The sequence below is a fragment of the Engystomops pustulosus genome, chromosome 1 (genome assembly GCF_040894005.1).
Source record: "Engystomops pustulosus chromosome 1, aEngPut4.maternal, whole genome shotgun sequence".
NCBI lineage: Eukaryota > Metazoa > Chordata > Amphibia > Anura > Leptodactylidae > Engystomops > Engystomops pustulosus.
Genome location: NC_092411.1, coordinates 210,413,258 through 210,431,281, shown reverse-complemented (window position 1 = coordinate 210,431,281; position 18,024 = coordinate 210,413,258). Strand labels below are relative to the sequence as shown.

Genomic DNA, 18,024 nt, shown 5'->3' with positions numbered 1-18,024 from the left:
ATAGTCTTTCATGAAACCAATGTGAGTTCCTTATCATGTCTAGAAAGATAGGATTAAGCCAAGTCTGTTTGAAAAGATCGTTTAACTTGTTTAACTTTAAAGGGATTGTCCAGTTTCAACAAATAATTGATATTGTTTGTGTAATGAAAAGTTTTACAATAATGATGTCAGCTTACTGTCAATCTATATACTTTCAGTATTGCTGTTTTCTAGATCTCAGCTTACTGTCATTCTATAGGAAGCTTCATTGTTTGTTTCCTATGGATAGAAAACTGTCCCTGGACATGTGATGTCACACAGTTACATGGCTCGTTAGTATTGCACAAGCATAATCAGAGCTGTACATCATAACGAGCCATGCCCCTACGTGGAAAATAGTATACCTATTCATTAAACAAACAATATAAGTCATTAGCTGAAAGTGGGCAACTCCTTTAACTTGTTTAATTCTTGCAAAAACTGAATGGTTAGCTTGAGGTAATATTTTCCTAAAGGTTTTACTCACCTATATGGCAGTATTTTGGAGATCCTTCACTAGCCTCCACTGGATTGCAGATGAGCCACATTGTGGCCATAACAATGAATATGCCCTTTCGCTTGGGTATTTTTAAATCCATATACCGTAATAGTAATTAATAATTGGTAAAATATTGGCCATGCACTTATCACACTAGAGACAAGAAATATATGTATATATAAATGCTGTACTTCACCACAGTATGTTGCAGATTTTTCATGTCACTTTTTGGCTACTGCCATATAACCTGATCCCATAGCACCTTTGCTTTGCATGGAAATAACTTGACTTACATATACAGTGCGTGTGTGTGTTTTGTGTGGATGTTTTGACCTTTTGTTTGCCGTGCATAACATCTTGTATTTCAAATCATTTTATGTTGATCCATGAAAACTCCTTTTTTCCTATGATTTTGTTGTTCAGACCTCACCTTATGTGTCCTAAAGTCTGAGGATACATTGATAGGATCATACCCCCTCTTTATTTTAATCATGATAAAATGAAGCATTCATTTTTCACAAGATTTCTTCCTAGACGAAATGCCGGTTTGTAGCTGGTTCAGATAATTCTTTTTTTAAGTTCTTCTGCTGCAAGAGAGGGCGTTCAAAATTCAAGTTTGACTTACATGTGCAATGAGCAAGGTGAATTATAGACATTCGGAGACAACACAATAACTATTGTATTTGCTTTGCCTCAAGTGTACCTATACTGTACCACTCTCAGCATAAATCATTCTAAAACCATCCACTTTTTCTTAATTGCACATTCCTCTATTCTTCTCATATTCAGGACTTGCATACAGTATGCTACTGATACCTACCATTGCTTTCTGATGATTTGTCCCTGGCATGAGATTCCTGTGGCAGCCAATCAGAAAACGTTGGCCAGGAATCCTGTTTCTTAAAACTTAATCTTCTATAATAATCAGAAATATACTGCTGAATGACATTTTGGTTTAGAAAGTGTGTTATTAGGTTTATAGATTATAGACACTACAACATCTTAATTTCAGGAATGAAAAAAAACTTTTTAAATTAAAGATTAAATATGATTGCAGACCTCTCTGGCAGCACAAGGTACACAACAGTAGATTGGTAGAGACTGGCACACAAATATATCAATCTCTATGTGTGTGATGGTTTCATATTAAATATATGACATTCTGTACCAGTTCCTTTAACCTGTTTCTCTGGCAGCTCAGTACCACTGGCTTTCTCTTTGAGGCAATCGACAATCAACAATTATAGCTCTTCTTTCTATTTTTCTTTTTTATTGGTTGTATAGCATCAAAACAATCTTGAGATGCCTTTGTTCAAATTCACTGTGGTTTTGTTTTCTACATGTTAATTATTCATTTTGCTGTTTTGTCTCAAAATTTGTGTTGTTGTCCTGTTGGATGTGTGAATGTAGTGCAGTGTGGATTCTAAGCAAGTTATTTCCTGCCCATTTTCCTCCCCAGTTACCTTTTTCCTTTAGCATGATGTTCAAGGCCGTTTGGATCCACCAACCACGTCAGTTCATTGCATTCACCCACCACCTCAGCCAGAGCTGTGATTATTTCCTTCATGATTACATTATTCAGTCACTATTTATTTATTGCCATTTTATGTTAATATTTCTCATTCACCTCAAAGATGATGAAGAAACCGAATCCACAGAAACATCCATCCTGAAAAGTCATCTAGTCAATGATGAGCCAGTATTAGCAAGTCCAGATTTGCTGTCGGAAGTGTGTGAAATGAAGCAGGATTTGATGAAAATGAGTGCAATTCTAACTGTCGATGCTCCTCAAAATACATGTTCTCTTAAAAATAAAGACTTTGGAAGGACAGAAGAAGAACCAGGAGAACCATTTGAAATAGTTGAAAAGGTAAAAGAAGATTTGGAAAAAGTGAATGAAATTCTCAGAACTGGATCCTACAAAAGAGAACAATTGCTGCATGAAGAAGCTAACTTTTCAAGATCATATCAAAAAGATGAAGAATGGGTTGTTGTGGGGGATGATGAAATTGATGAAGCAAAATTGAATGCTCCACAGAAAGATCTCGAAATACCATGCATAGAAATAAGAATAGACAGAGGGGAGAAACCTAAAATAAAAACAGGCATGCATGACATGGTAAATTATCTTACAAATGACCTAAATTCGTATTCAGCAGACTCAACGGCTCCTAGTGGAAGCCAGAAAACAGAGCAACGTAAACTTCCACTGGAGATCAAAAAACCTATCCGCAGGAAACTTAGGGAAAGAAGGCGGGAACAAGAGCTCCATGGTACTGAAGAGCCATTAACAACATTTAGTTCAGAAGAGTCTCTAGATGATGATCTTGGTCTTGCTCCAGTACCTGCCCCAAGTGTAAAGGAAGTTTCACCAGTAATTGAAGAAACACCAATTGGGTCCATAAAAGACAAAGTAAAAGCTTTGCAAATGCGAGTGGAAGAAGAGCAAAAGGGACTATCAAGCAAATCAAGCAAAACACAACTAAAGGAGGCTGTATGTGAGCCTGCCAAGCACCAAAGTGTGGTGACTGTAGTGCAGCCACCTGTTTCTCCATCTTCTAAAATTGAGAAGGTGGAAGAAACTATGTCTGTTCGTGAATTAATGAAAGCATTTCAGTCAGGGCATGATCCGTCTAAGGAGAAATCCGGACTTTTTGAGTACAAAACTGTAAAAACAGTACATAAACAGTTCTCTTTAGAAAGCAAATCAGCAGATAGTACTATTCAAATTTCAGATACTAATAAAATAATTGAAAGCTCAGTAAAAGTAACTTCTAGTGGAAGTGAGCAGGAATTCAAAAAAGGTCATGTTAAGTTAAGGTCAATTTCTGATGATCAAAATGAATACAAGGAAAGTTCTATATTGCCCCCTATTGAAATTCAAGATGTAGTGAAGCAGAGCCATACAAAAGATGGATCTATCCATCATTCATCAGTCATTGATGAAATCTCTAGTGAAAAATCAAGTATAAGATTAAGAGTTAGCATTAGTGACCAAGACGCTGATCCACAAATTAGCCCCGATAGAAAAACATCCACAGATTTTTCAGATGTTATTAAGGAGGAACTTGAGGATAATGACAATTATTTGCAATTTAAGCATCTCCCAGAAAATGAAGGTGTTCAGTTAAATTTAGATCAGGTACTCATTAGTCCATTTAATGTATCATTTCCATCTGAATATGGAACAGATGGCTTTCTACCAGCTTTACATTTACAAGGTGGTACATATGATGATAGCTCAGATAGTCTTAAGCATGAAGGAATTGCAGATTCTCCAGGTGCCAGCCTATTAGATGGAACACCTCACATGAGCTCAGAAGATAGCTACAAGCATGAAGGTCTAGCAGAAACCCCAGGAACAAGCCCTGACAGCCTTTCGTTTTCACCAAAGAAATCTGAAGATCAAATTGAAGATGAATCTACGGTGGGAAAAGAGGATGAACATCACAGTAAGTCAGTTAGTAAAACTGGAATTGAGGATACAAAATTAGCTGAAGAAGACAATAAAGTCACAACTACCATAGAGAAAGTTTACAGCAAAGAAAAATGTGTTGAAAATGACAAATCTCCTTTGGAATGTAAAGATTATCCTGTGACTGTGAAAGGTGAACGTCATGTAACTTTGAAAAGCCCTCAGGGATTAGAGTTAATTCTGTCCTCCACACATACACAAGATGATGAGGTCAGTAGCCCATTGGCTGATGAATCAGTAGCAATCAGTCATAAGGATTCATTAGAAGCAAGTCCAGTGTTAGAAGACAACTCTTCACATAAAACTCCTGATTCATTAGAGCCAAGTCCCACTAGAGAATCACCATGTCATGATTCACTTGAGAGTAGTCCAGTGGAGCAAAAAATTAAGTCCAGCATCCTCATAGGTTCAGCCCTCCATGCAAGTTTGAAATCAGACTTGGCATCAGAGTTGGCTCTTCGATCTAGAATTCTCAGGGATCAAGATGGTAGTGCTGATGATGATAGCATAGAACAGACATCACTTATGGAAAGTTCTGGAAAAAGTCCACTTTCTCCAGATACACCCAGTTCTGAGGAGATAAGTTACGAAGTTACACCGAAAATGCAAGATTTGCAGGCATTCTCTACGCTTCCGAAGCCAGGTATAATTCCAGAAGTGTCTGAAGAGACAGAAGAAGAATCTGAAAATGAGCCAAAAAAACGATTCACACCTGAAGAAGAAATGTTCAAAATGGTCACAAAGATAAAAATGTTTGATGAGCTTGAGCAAGAAGCAAAGCAGAAAAGAGAATATAAAAAGGAATATAAGCAGGAAGAAAATATACCAGTAAGTGACACAAAAATTCCAAATGATGATGACACTGAAGAGAATGGCATCAAATTAATGCACGATGAAGATGTTCAAATTGTAGTCAAGTCGGTAGAAAGCAGAAAAAGTAGCTCTTCTTCAGAAAGTGAACCAGAATTAACCCAGCTGAAAAAAGGAGCAGACTCTGGTCTATTGTTGGATCCTGTAATAAGAGTTCAACCTCCATCTCCACTACCTCCAAGTTTAGATTCTAACTCAAGCCCTGAAGATACAGCTTTTCAACCTATTAAGCTAGTAAAGGAATCATTCAAGACTGAAGATACACAGTCAGATGATGTAAGCTTTCAAAATATAGAAGAAAGTGAACATTGTAGATATGAAGGCCCAATTATTTCTGAAGATAAAGTTTTGACAGCCAAGCCTGAAAGTAAAGAAATCCGTTTTGACTCGTCTATGAAAACAAATGTAAATGAAGAAATGAGTAAAAATGGATCAGTAACCCTTACAGATAGTTACAGCTCAATCCATAAAGTTGAAGACACTTATGGGAATGTAACTGTTATTGAAGAGAGAACTAAAGAAGAAAAAAATCTTTTTGTTTCTTATGATTCATCTGGGAGTGAGAAAATTGTTGAAGAACACACATCAGCCTATGACAGTGTAACATACCCTATGCAAACTGACATATCTCCAGTGGATGATACTTTAAGCAAATCATTAGTTTTAACATCATCATTAGTGATTGAAACTTCTGCTCAATCACAAAATGATATAGTTGAGGAAGAAAGGATTCCTGCACCTGAAATCACAAGTCCATATGAAAATGTACCAATAGAAAAATTTTTTACCAGTCATTCTACTGAAGAAGCTTCACAAGACATAAGCAAAGTTGAAAGTCCATCATCTGTTATGCATGAGGCTAACAATCAACAGGAGAAAGAACTACCAGTATGTTCCTCAACAGATGATGAAACTGTAGGTCATCATAGTGATCGCATTATTATAACTAAACCTGAAGCTGAACCAGATTCATGGAGTTCAATTAGAGAAGATGATGCAGCTTTTGAAGCACGTGTAAAAGAGGAAGAGCAGAAAATATTTGGATTGATGGTTGATAAGCAGTCACAGGGAACTACTCCTGATACTACTCCAGCACGTACACCTACAGAAGAGGGCACACCAACTAGCGAACAAAATCCATTTATGTTTCAAGAAGGGAAACTCTTTGAAATGACCCGCAGTGGGGCTATTGATATGACTAAAAGAAACTATGCAGATGAAAGCTTTCACTTCTTCCAGATTGGACAGCAGTGTGCAGAAAGTGTGCCGGAGGACATCAAAGAGGAGAGTGGAGAGGAAGAGTCACCAAATCCTGAAAGTTTATCAGATCCTTTTTCTGCTGTAGAAACTGATGTAACAGAAAGTGATTTACAAGATGCAACAGAATCCATGTTTGATTACCAGTCAGTTGTTGAATGTGATGTGGATGTTGATGACTCTGAATCAGATAGTACTAAAGCAGAACAAAAGTCAAGAATCCCAATAAAAATGGGTATATCTGCTTCCTCAAAAACATCTAAAAAAGAAAATGAGAGGACTTGTGTGGAAGAGAAGTCCACAAAATCTCAGGAAAGCTTCGATAGTTCACTAGACTCTTGGTCACCTTCTCCTGATCATTCCGTGGTAGATATGCAAATTGATTTTAATTTCCCTACAAAAGTACGGACATCTGAACGGGAAGAGTCTCCTGATTCTTCACCAGAAGAACAGAAGTCTGTCATTGAAATCCCAACAGCAGATGTGGAAAGTGCTTCATCTTTTGTATCAAAGTCTAAAATTCCTATCAGGTCGGTCTCTTCAGTATCTGAAGAAAATTCACAAACTTTTATATCCACTTATACTGAAACCAAGTGCACAAATGATGGCCTTACACTTGTAGAAGATCAAAAGCCAAAGTCCAAGATCCCTGTAAAAGCAACTTTATCTAAAACAGAACAATTATTTACATTTACAGATGTGAAAACATCCGAATCTAGTAGCAAAATACCAGTAAAACAAGACAATAGATGTAAATCTGAGTCTGATGCCAGTGTATCAGATTCCAAAATAAAAACTTCCACCAAAACGAGAAGTTGCACAGAATCTCACTGTGAAACTTCTGAAAGATCATGTCAGGAAGTTGAGAAAGAAAGTGCTGAGATAACTAAACAAAAATTATCAAAACTTCCAGTTAAAGCAAAGAGTTTATCATCATCATCATCAACAAAAACAGAACAGGAAAGTTTTTTTGAAATGTACAAAAATTCTATAGATTTTTTTGAAGAAATTAGTGACGAGGCATCTAAATTAGTGGACAGACTTACCCAGGCTGAAAAGGAACAAGAACCAGTTTCTGATGATGAAAGCAGTGCCTTTGATATTTCGGTCATTGAAAATGTTCCAATGCCTGAAACCCAGCAGCCTGTTTCAGAAGACATCTTTGATACCAGACCTATATGGGATGAGTCAATTGAAACTCAAATTGAACGTATTCCAGATGACCATAGCCATGACAATGCACAAGGTATTTGCCAAAGAAAGTGGGATTTCCCTCTGTTATGCATGTCATAGATTTTAAATTCACTTTTGTGATTTGTGAACATTTTTTTTTAGTGGTGACTGTCTTGTCTGTGCACGTTTTGTCTGTTTTTATGTTGTAAAACATCATATATATGTTTGTAAAACAAATCTCAAGATTGGACAGTGTGAACGCCTCATAAGGCAGTAATCATAACACACATTTTGAAGAGCTGTCTAGTTCAGTGTGAAGGTTTGCAAAGATGAACCTTTTTATGTTAAACTTGTTATTTGATCAAAAAAATTGGATGTAAGAATTCTGCTTTTAAATAGTTTAACTTGGACATACTACATAAGAGTATGTATTGTGCATTCAACATAAGAGGATTTTCAAGATGTCTCTGATATGCCAGAAAACTGGCACACATAGTATAGTAGGACACTAATTTTTGCCTTTTATCAGTTGTAAGTGGGGTGCTTGCTATGCGCAATGTGCAAGTTTATAGTTTTATATTTCTAAGAATAATATTTCTAGAAAAATATTAAGTTATGTGTAATCCAATTCTACAAATTAACAAAGATAAGTGTACCAGTGGATAGCAATATGACCATACTGGACACAGTTTCTACTCTGCTTTCATTGAATCTTCATTGAAGTTGTTTGCAGATACTTTTTAACTGTACAATAAAAACATAGCCTTTAAGAGCCTTTAAAATAAAACATTCATTTTATTGCTTTCATATAAAAATGATTACTAAGGGGTCAGGTCATAACTCCTAATTTTTATTACACAAGGCTATCAAAGCATGAAATATGATACCCGCCTTAAACTTTAGAGCTTTCACTTTCTTCTGGGAAGTTCATGTGCCAACCATAACTGGTGCCACATACATTTCCGTTCTCAAAAAGACTACTTTGATATACGACAATAAGACAGCAATAACTTTAGAGATTTACAAATAGCAAAAAATTATATTCTTGAATTGAATTACTACTTATGTGCTTATACTGGTGGTTTACATATTGGTTACTACCCATAAATCTCTAAATTTCCTGATGAGATTGGGTAACCATAATTTAACCACGGCCTTTTAAAGGGTAACTACCAGTTAGCATACCAAACAACAAACCAGACATACTTACCTGCTTCTTTAATGTTTACACACCTACTTAGCAGCCCAGAGAGCAGGGCCAAGATGCCCAGAGCTCCGGGCTGCTAATTATACACACTCCGCACCTTGAGCATTGGAGAAGGCGGTGACGTCACACAAGAGTCTTCTTCCTCTCCCAGCATGACGTCACCTTTCTCTCCCAGCATGTAACTGAACCTGCCGAATGCAGGTCTGAACTTAGTCTTTTTTAATATCTTATTTGAAACAGCATCTGTCCTTTTAGATCTTATGAACATCTATCTTTGCAGACCCCACACTGACCTATTTTTCTAGTTTCAAACAATGGTAGAACTTCTACTTTTTTCCTATAGTCTTATTTTCTCTTTTTTTTTCTTCTGTTTTTTTGTGTGAAAAAAAAGACGTACAGTGAACGTCCAGATCTATTACTATATAAAGATAAAGTGGTAACTGATCACTAGTAACTTTTACATTGACCTTTTCCTTTAAGACAGATATCATATATTGTTAAAATATTAAATTGTAATGATTTACATTTTTAGGTTTTGAGGAGGACCAAGAAAGGACGGAGCAAAGACTTGCCCATATTGCTGATCATCTGGGCTTTAGCTGGACTGGTAAATTTTCAAAAATTTGAAGTCTATAATATAGTCTTTTATCAATGTGGTGCAGTAATAGTGCAGTAAAACACCCCCCCCCCCTTAAAAAATTCCTGTATTCTTGTTTTGGAGAATAACGTTTAAAACTCCCACATTTTCTGCATTGAGAATCAATGACAGACCTCATTTTCAACAAAAATCTTGATGAGTTTGTGGAAAGAACTAAATGGCCACTTTCTGTTAAAATAAAATATCAAGATGAACATGTTAAAATGCACTAATTGATAAAAATAAACTACTGGTAAATAAAAATCAGGAGCAGGGCTGGTTTATTACCACTTCTACCTTTTCCTTTCCTCGCTACATACAGTAGTTTTTTGGATGCTGTGTAATGTAAAGAAGCTGTGACATGTTACATATCATATTAACCATCACAAACTATGGAATTAGTTTATAATGTTTACTCTAAGTTCATTTGAAAATAAAATAACAAAAAACCTTCAACATTTGATGCTTTTTAACTAACCCTAATTTTTTATATGGTAGTACACCAAAAATACAGTTATGGGGGGATATTTATCAGGACCTCTGCGCACCGCCAGTGGCGCAGAGGCCCTGAAATAATCGCAAATGCTAGCTTATTGCTAGCTTTTGCGATTATTTTCCCCAATCCGCCACCTTCATGCCAGTGAAAAGTCGCCGGCTGCGTTTTTTTTCTACGCCAGGCCCTGCGCCAGCGTATGATAAATATCCCCCATGGTCCTTAAACAGCTATGTTCTTAAATTTGCTAGTCAATAAAGCCCTTTCAGTCCTCATAATTAAGGGGTTAAGGAATTTTTTTAAAGCATTTTCTTCTATTCATAATTACAACAACAAACCCATGTAAGCGCATTCAGTGTGCATGAATGTTAGAGGTTTCTGCTGTACCTTAACCGGTATCTGTTCTTACACCCAGATATTAATATATTTATTATTGTCAATGGTCACACAAACAAGCTAACAGTTGCTAAATATATTTGTTGTACTTATCTGCAAAATTATTTATGTTGTCATTTTTATTCTATTCGTAGTGGAAAAAATGATGGAAAGGTAGGAGAAGTTAGCCTTTCGAGCATTGATCATAGCCATCTTTATCAAAAGTTGTACAAATAGTTGAAGAAGGGAGGAGATGGAAAGGGAAGTAACATATGGGGACATAAGTGTTATGATAATAATAATACAAATTCTATCATAATATTCTGCAACACTTTACAAATAGTAGGGTCTGTGTACAGACAAAAAGACATTTCAGAGGAATAACAGTGTCAGATGAAACAATAGGAGTGAGGAAAAAGATGTTACACAGTAGCTTGTATAACAGTCTAGTCATTATTTAACCCCTTTCTGACCAGGTCTGAAAAAGCTTTAATTACTGGGGCATTTTTAGCCAATTTATTGGTCTAAGTGCCATAACTTCTTTTTTCTGTGCAATAACTTAAAATTTTTGCAGCAATTGGGATAGTTAAAAATGAATAAACAATTCTGCTGCATGAAACAGTCACCAAATTGCACCAATTTTATCAAACATCTTGCAACGTTTGATTGATGTGTCTCAAATTGCTTTTCTAGTAATAAGAGCTAGTTACTCATGCAGAAGTTCTATTTTACATCTCTGCACATTATCCAACATATTCTGCTGCTCATCTCAGTATAGATAATATTTTATGAAAATTGTTACAGTGGGTATGGAAAGTATTCACACCCCTTTAAATTTTTCTCTCTTTGTTTCATTGCAGCCATTTGGTAAGATCAAAAAAGGTTTGTTTATTAAACAAGAAAAACTGAAATATCACATGGTTATAAGTCAGACCCTTTGCTGTGACACACATATTTAACTCACATGCTGTCCTTTTCCTTATGACCCTCCTTGAGATGATTCTACTCCTTTAATGGAGTCCATCTGTGTTTAATTAAACTGATTGGACTGGATTAGGAAAGGCACACACCTGTCTATATAAGACCTCACAGTGCATGTCAGAGCACATGAGAATCATGAGGTCTAAGGAACTGCCCAAAGAGCTCAGTGACAGAATTGTAGCAAGGCACAGAAGAATTTCTGCACAACTCTTCTTTGACCTGGCCATACAGTCAAACTAAGCAATCATGGGAGAAGAGCCTTAGTGAGAAAGGTAAAGAAGAACCCCAAGATCACTGTGGCTGAGCTCCAGAGATACAGTAGGGAGAAAGTTCCACAACGTCAACTATCACTGCAGCCTTCTACCAGTCTGTGCAAACTGCTTGTACATGTATTTAAGACACTTTCACCATTTTGTGGCGCAGCAGTGCTAGGCATCAAGCAACACAAATAAGTAGGCGTTCCGGTGCTCAGTCTGACCGTGCGCCAGATTTATCAGATCAGTATGTTGCAAGCCCTATGTTAAAGGTGCACCACAAAAAAGTTAGTGAACTCTGTCGGGGCCGTACAGAGGGCACCAGACTCATTATTTTTGGAGTCCGTTCTTCATGAATCTGGCGCATCCTGCACTATACACAGGCAATCTGCATTTAGTGCCGTTTGCATCACTGTGTAAATGTGCCCCAATGACTCTAAGCATACAGCTAAAATAACAAAACAGGTATCTGAACAACTCTGTGACCAATCTTGTCTGGCTCAGCCAGAGCCCTGACCAGAGCCCTGAGACTTGAAAATCACTGTCCACCAACGTTCACCAGGACAGCAAGGAAGAATGGAGAGCATTCCTAAATCCAGGTGTGAAAATCTTGTTGCATCATTCCCAGGACTCATGGCTGTACTAGCTCAAAAGGAGTGTCTACTCATTACTGAGCAAAGGGTCTGATTTCTTATGACCATGTGATATTTCAGTTTTTCTTGTTTAATAAATTAGCAAAAATGTATTTCTATATTTCAGTTTTTTTAAAACAGTGATAAACCATACATGTCCAATAGCAGTAACAGCATAGACACAGCATAGAGCGCATCCGGATAATAACCTTATTATCCACTGGCTACCGTTGATCTGACCATGGTCGAACAGGAGGGTTAGCTGTCACTACAGCTTATCAACAGTGCACCCCATGTTGATCTGTGCAACTGAGATCTGATTATTTATTTGCATCTTGCTCCAAAAGACCCACTGAAGAATCCTATTGGAGGAAACGCGTCAGGGAGGGGGTGAAACTTAGGGAACAGTATGTGGTACTGCCCTTGTAAGTCAATTATAAGGGTGTTAGGGAGAGTGGCTCAACAGTACCCTGGCTTGGAACATTAATTCTGGGGAATGAGCAAGTGATTCCTCTGTGTTAACCCTTGAAGACCCACCTATTGGAGATAAATTGTCCAATGTGACTCAGTTGCATCTATTTTTGCTAAGCATCATGAGTGCCAACTAGATGGCATTATATTTTTACAAGTGAATTTGTTGTCTTTCGCTAACTGTATGCTTTCTTTGTGATTCTCAGAATTAGCCAGAGAGCTGGACTTTACCGAAGAACAAATACACCAAATACGAGTTGAAAATCCAAATTCCTTACAGGATCAGAGCCATGCATTGCTAAAATATTGGCTTGACAGGGATGGCAAACATGCAACAGGTAAACCATTACAATATAGTGTGGGAGCAGGCCAGTTTAGATTTTACTAAACTCTGCAACTTGTTACACAAGCTCAACGCACTGGTATCTAAGAAGATTCAGCTCTATATTCAGTGGTGGCCAAAAGTATTGGCACCCCTGCAATTCTGTCAGACTATACTCATTTTCCAAAAAATTATTGCAATCAGAAATTCTTTGGTATTTTTTATCTTCATTTAATTTGTCTTCAATGGAAAACCACAAAAAGAATTGTCAATAAGCCAAATTGGATATAATTCCACACCAACCATAAAAAAGGGGTGGACAAAAGTATTGGCACTGTTTGAAAAATCATGTTATGCTTCTCTAACACCTAACAGGTGGTGGCAATAACTAAATCACACTTGGAGCCAGATGAAATGGATTAACACCTTTGCGTCCTAGGACGAACTATATTATCGTAGTGCTGCGAAGGGTGTATGGAGAGCTGAGCTCTCTCCATACACAGAGAGTAACGGCTGTATAACGCAGCTGACGTCACCTGTTACTGCCGCAGTTGGTGCTGGCTTTATTAACCCCAATTAACTTACCGTTACATGGTCAACGCCATCTTGGATGGACGATCGCCGCCCCCTGTGACATTATCGGATCGGCTGGCATGGCAGCCTACAGTCCAAATGAGACTTGTACGCTTGCCATGTGCAATGATCTCTAATAGCCAGCAGAGGGCAGGCTATTAGAAATCATAGTAAAATAGCTATATACTGCAATACAAAATTGCACCAAAATTGCTACTTTTTCACATGTCCACATCTTTTAAAAAGAATTTTATTAGTTTACACGTTATAACCATAGTAACAATCCATACAAAAAATATTTTCTTTCTTTTTTCCTAAAGTGATAATATTATTACATAGCCATCATTGGTGAATACCATATCATAGGCCTGCTAATATTAAAAAGTCATTTAAACAGTATATATATAAACAGTATTTATACGTTTTATCAATACATTTCAAACAACACTTGAATCAAACAATTTCTTAAAATGACCTTATGAGCATGTGTCGAAAATGATGGCTTATTTTACCATGGATGAAGTAACATTTCCGTAACCCCCTCCCCCCCTCACAAAAAAAAAAAAATAAAGGAATCAATTTGTCTCTTCCCCTCTCCCTCCCCATACCTTGATCCCCTTTTAACATCTATCTCATCTTAGTATTGCACTCTGTTCCCTGCTAAAGTTTTTATTAGTCCAAAAATACCAGGTGAACTTAAACTTTTCATATCCTCTTTTACTTCCCTTCAATTTTACTGCCAAGATCGTATTATAAACAACTCTTTTCCAACATTAGGGGGGTCTTTTGACATCCATTTTTTTATTATACAGAATCATGCCAAAGATAGCAATTTATTTATAACGTATCCCTTGTTGTGTAGTGGTATACAGGCAGTCCCCTACTTAAGAACACTCGACTTACATACGACCCCTAGTTACAAACGGACCTCTGGATATTGGTAATTTATTGTACTTTAGTCCTAGGCTACAATGATCAGCTGTAACAGTTATCACAGGTGTCTGTAATGAAGCTTTAGTGTTAATCCTGATTCTTATGACAACCCAACATTTTTAAGATCCAATTGTCACAGAGACCAAAAAAGTTTGGGCTGGGATTACAATGATAAAATATACAGTTCCGACTTACATACAAATTCAACTTAAGAACAAACCTACAGACCCTATTTTGTATGTAACCCGGGGACTGCCTGTACTTTCCAAAAGACCCAAGATACACCCATGGAAAGAAAATGGTAGGTCTACCTCCGCATACTTATTAATTTCATCAATAACAGAACCCCAGAACACATGTCCACATCTTGACTTTAAAGATATAACAGGCACAATGAAAAGTCTTTGCTTGGCTAACTTTGCTAGTTCCAAATTTTGGTGCAAAAATGCAATTGCAATATTACAGCAAAAAAAAGAGAAAAATTTAAGATAAATGATCCCCAATGTGTGAGTCTAAAGAGACTGTAATATGGTGGACACATAGAATACAGAAATTGTACCTCCATGCTTATACTCGAGTCAAAAAAAAAAAGGAAAATACTCACCTTTCTGATGCCTCCTGCAGCTATTCTTCTGGGCCAGGGGCAGGCTACATACTGGGGGCTGGCTGTATGCTGGGGACAAGTAGGATGGGTATGTACAGGGGCAGGCTGGCTAGCTATATACTTGGGCAAGGGGCTTGCTGGCTATATATTGAGGCAGGCAGCTGGGGGGAGGCTGTGACCAATGCATTTCACGCCTAGCATTATACTCCAATTAATAGGTTTTCCAAGTTTTTTGAGGTAAAATTACCAGCCATGGCTTATATTCGGATTGGCTTATACTATATATAATGTTTCCTTGCAGGAAATAAGATGGTATGGGTGCTCCCATTGCATTGTATTACCATGATTCATTGTTAAATTTTTAACTTTCTTAAATCCAGATTCCAGCCTAAACCAGTGCCTCACCAAGATCAACCGAATGGATATTGTGCATTTAATGGAATCATACATGAAAGAACCCATGTTACGCCATGCCAATCGCACATATGCTGATATAGAACAGACAATAACTCTGGATCATAGTGAAGGTAAGAATGTCCTAAAAGGTTTGTGTTTGCTCTGTGGAATTGGTCCTGTATGTTGGACAGATCCCATGGACTGAGCACAGTGCAGAGCATTGAAACTTTATCAATGTTATTTTTACCATGTGTGGTTCAATTTAGAACATCCAATGGCAGTTGCATCCCTGCTACTGTTTGCTGCTTACCCACCATAATAGCGGGAGGGGTGTGCAAACTCCACATTGTTGTAATGTCTCTATTTGTGACCTGTTTTCTGACTGAAGCCACTACCACTGAGGTATTTGCAGTAAATGTGTGTATTGTTTCAGTAGGGTTTCAAAGTGACTGAAAATAGTCATTGTCTAAAGCTGATAATAGTAGATAGCACAAACAAAATAACTGTTAGCTTCTCAAGTTTTTTCTAAAATGTACTTTGTTTTTACAGTTAAACCCAGAAGTTTACATATGTAGTATAAAAATATCAGAATAAACCTTTCCAGCTTTAGGTTAATTGGAATGACCAAAATTATATATATTTACAAAAAAAATAGTGTTAGCACAACTGGAAAGAGCCTTTGACAACGATTCCAACAATACCTGTATCATGTTTCTGGCTTATTCCTACTATAAGATATAGGGTTAATAGATATATGAGGCTACCTATAAAACACTCTCAGCTTTTTCTGAAGTGGGCGGGACTTCCTTGTTGTGACAGCAGCTACGGGCAATGATGCCGCTAGCATTCAGGGCATTTACCTGAACGTGCACAAACCCAGCAAATCAGGACACAGGATCAGTGTACAGATTGTACAGAGATCTAGCGCAGAACAAGGCTGGGAAGACATAGCACTGGAGCTCTGCATTATACAGTAATCTGCTACATCACAAAGAAAATAATATTTTAAGACATGTCCACCTACACTATAAAACACCTACATAGGAAGAACACATGGCAGCATTGCAGTATGTGCACATCTACATACACACACAGTGAAACCTATTTAAAAGACCACCTCCCTGAGAGACTGTTTGTTTTTTTTATACAATCACTGATTTTTTTTCTTTTTTTTTTGAATTATACTCTATAGAAGCTGCCTCCTATCTGTGCAAAGAGATCTGCCCAAAGAGGTTTCACTGTATATATACTGTATATATACTGTTTGTGCATTCAAACTTTCATACATACACATGTCTACCATATTCAAACTTTCAAACACAAACAGCTCTGCTACATACCATTCCTGGTATGTTATTGAATGACCTGAAGCATATGATTAGTCACTTGCTTATGGCATCAGTGCAGGTTCTGGAGCTTTTTACATGCTGCCGGGACTGATATTCTCCTGTAATGATCATGATTGTGCATGTGCTAGTAATCGCTCCCAACAACATCCACCCACCCTCCCCATCTAGCTACAGATTCCAATGACAGCCAACCAAGCAAAGACAGCCAGATAACTGCTAGCTGCCAGCCTTCTAGCTGACAAAGTGGCTGCAGTTAGCTAATGAGTGTTAATTACAGAATTGCTTATTTTGGCTTAGTGCAGAGCTAGGCAAAAGACTTTATGCTTTACAGTTGTACTTTAAATCGGTCTAAACAAAAAATGACCCCACGCATACTGCCAAACTGGTTACAAAGTCAATGATATCAATGTCAATGTTTGGAGTGGCCATCACAAGCCTATTGAAAATTATGGGAAAAGCTGAAAAGGCAGGTGTGAGCAAGAAGGCCTAAAAACAAAGCTCTGTTACAACAGTTCGGTCAGGAGGAGTAAGCCCAAATTCCTACTAACTATTGTTAGAAGCTTGTAGAAAGATAACCTTTTAACTGCTGTTAACGATGTATAAGGAGGACTCACCGGGTGAGCCCTTGTCATACAGAGGTGGGGTTTTCTGCATATTAAAAACATCAATGTAGCAATTAAAAACGGCAGCTTATCTTGCAAAAAATGATGTCTAACTCAGCTATTTTATGAAAAGGTTATTAGCATCAGACGTGGCCCATATTGACCAAAAACAGTGCAAACGATATTTCTCTATCTCTCTAGACCAGGGGTCTCAAACTCAATTTACCTGGGGGCCGCTGGAGGTAGATTCTGGGTAAGGCTGGGCCGCATCAAGTTTTCCACACAAAATGCGCTTACCCGAGGGGTCCCAAGCTCCTACCGCACTGAGCCCAGTCAGGGACACTCCATCCCCCCCTCCCCCCCGGTACTTGCCTCCCCGTGTCCCTCCCATCGAAGAAGATGAAGTCGCCGCTCTGACCTGCACCAAGTGCGTTCAGAGCGGCGACTTCATCTTCTTCAAGTACCGGAGGGAAGGGGATTAACCGGTTACGGGCCCTTTCCTGTTTTTTCATGTCCATTTTTCACTCCCCACCTTCAAAAATCTATAACTTTTTTATTTTTACACATAAAGAGCTGTGTGAGGGCTTGTTTTCTGCGTAACAAATTGCACTTCATAATGATGGTATTAAATATTACATGCCATGTACTCGGAAGCGGGAAAAAAATTCCAAATGCAATGAAAATGCATTCGTGCCATTTTCTTGTGGGCTTGGATATTACGTCTTTCACTGAGCGCCCCAAATGACATGTCTACTTTATTCTTTGGGTCGGTACGATTAAGGGGATACCAAATTTGTATAGGATTTATAATGTTTTCATAGATTTACAAAAATTAAAACCTCCTGTACAAAAATTATTTTTTTTGATTTTGCCAACTTCTGGCGCTAATAACTTTTTTATACT

At 37.6% G+C, this 18,024-nt stretch overlaps 1 protein-coding gene across 46 annotated transcripts in view; it reads left to right on the top strand.

The window, feature by feature from the left end:
* The window catches only part of ANK2 (ankyrin 2), a 336,471-nt gene that overhangs the window by 301,254 nt on the left and 17,193 nt on the right, over window positions 1–18,024 (top strand). For 28 of the 46 annotated variants that reach the window (XM_072119238.1, XM_072119243.1, XM_072119237.1 and 25 more), the window contains 4 exons: window positions 2,152–7,365; window positions 9,032–9,106; window positions 12,549–12,680; window positions 15,155–15,301. In XM_072119238.1, the coding sequence (XP_071975339.1) occupies window positions 2,152–7,365; window positions 9,032–9,106; window positions 12,549–12,680; window positions 15,155–15,301 (5,568 nt within the window). The remainder of the gene's footprint in view (window positions 1–2,151; window positions 7,366–9,031; window positions 9,107–12,548; window positions 12,681–15,154; window positions 15,302–18,024) is intronic. The other 18 variants (XM_072119274.1, XM_072119273.1, XM_072119270.1 and 15 more) reach the window with 1 other exon arrangement.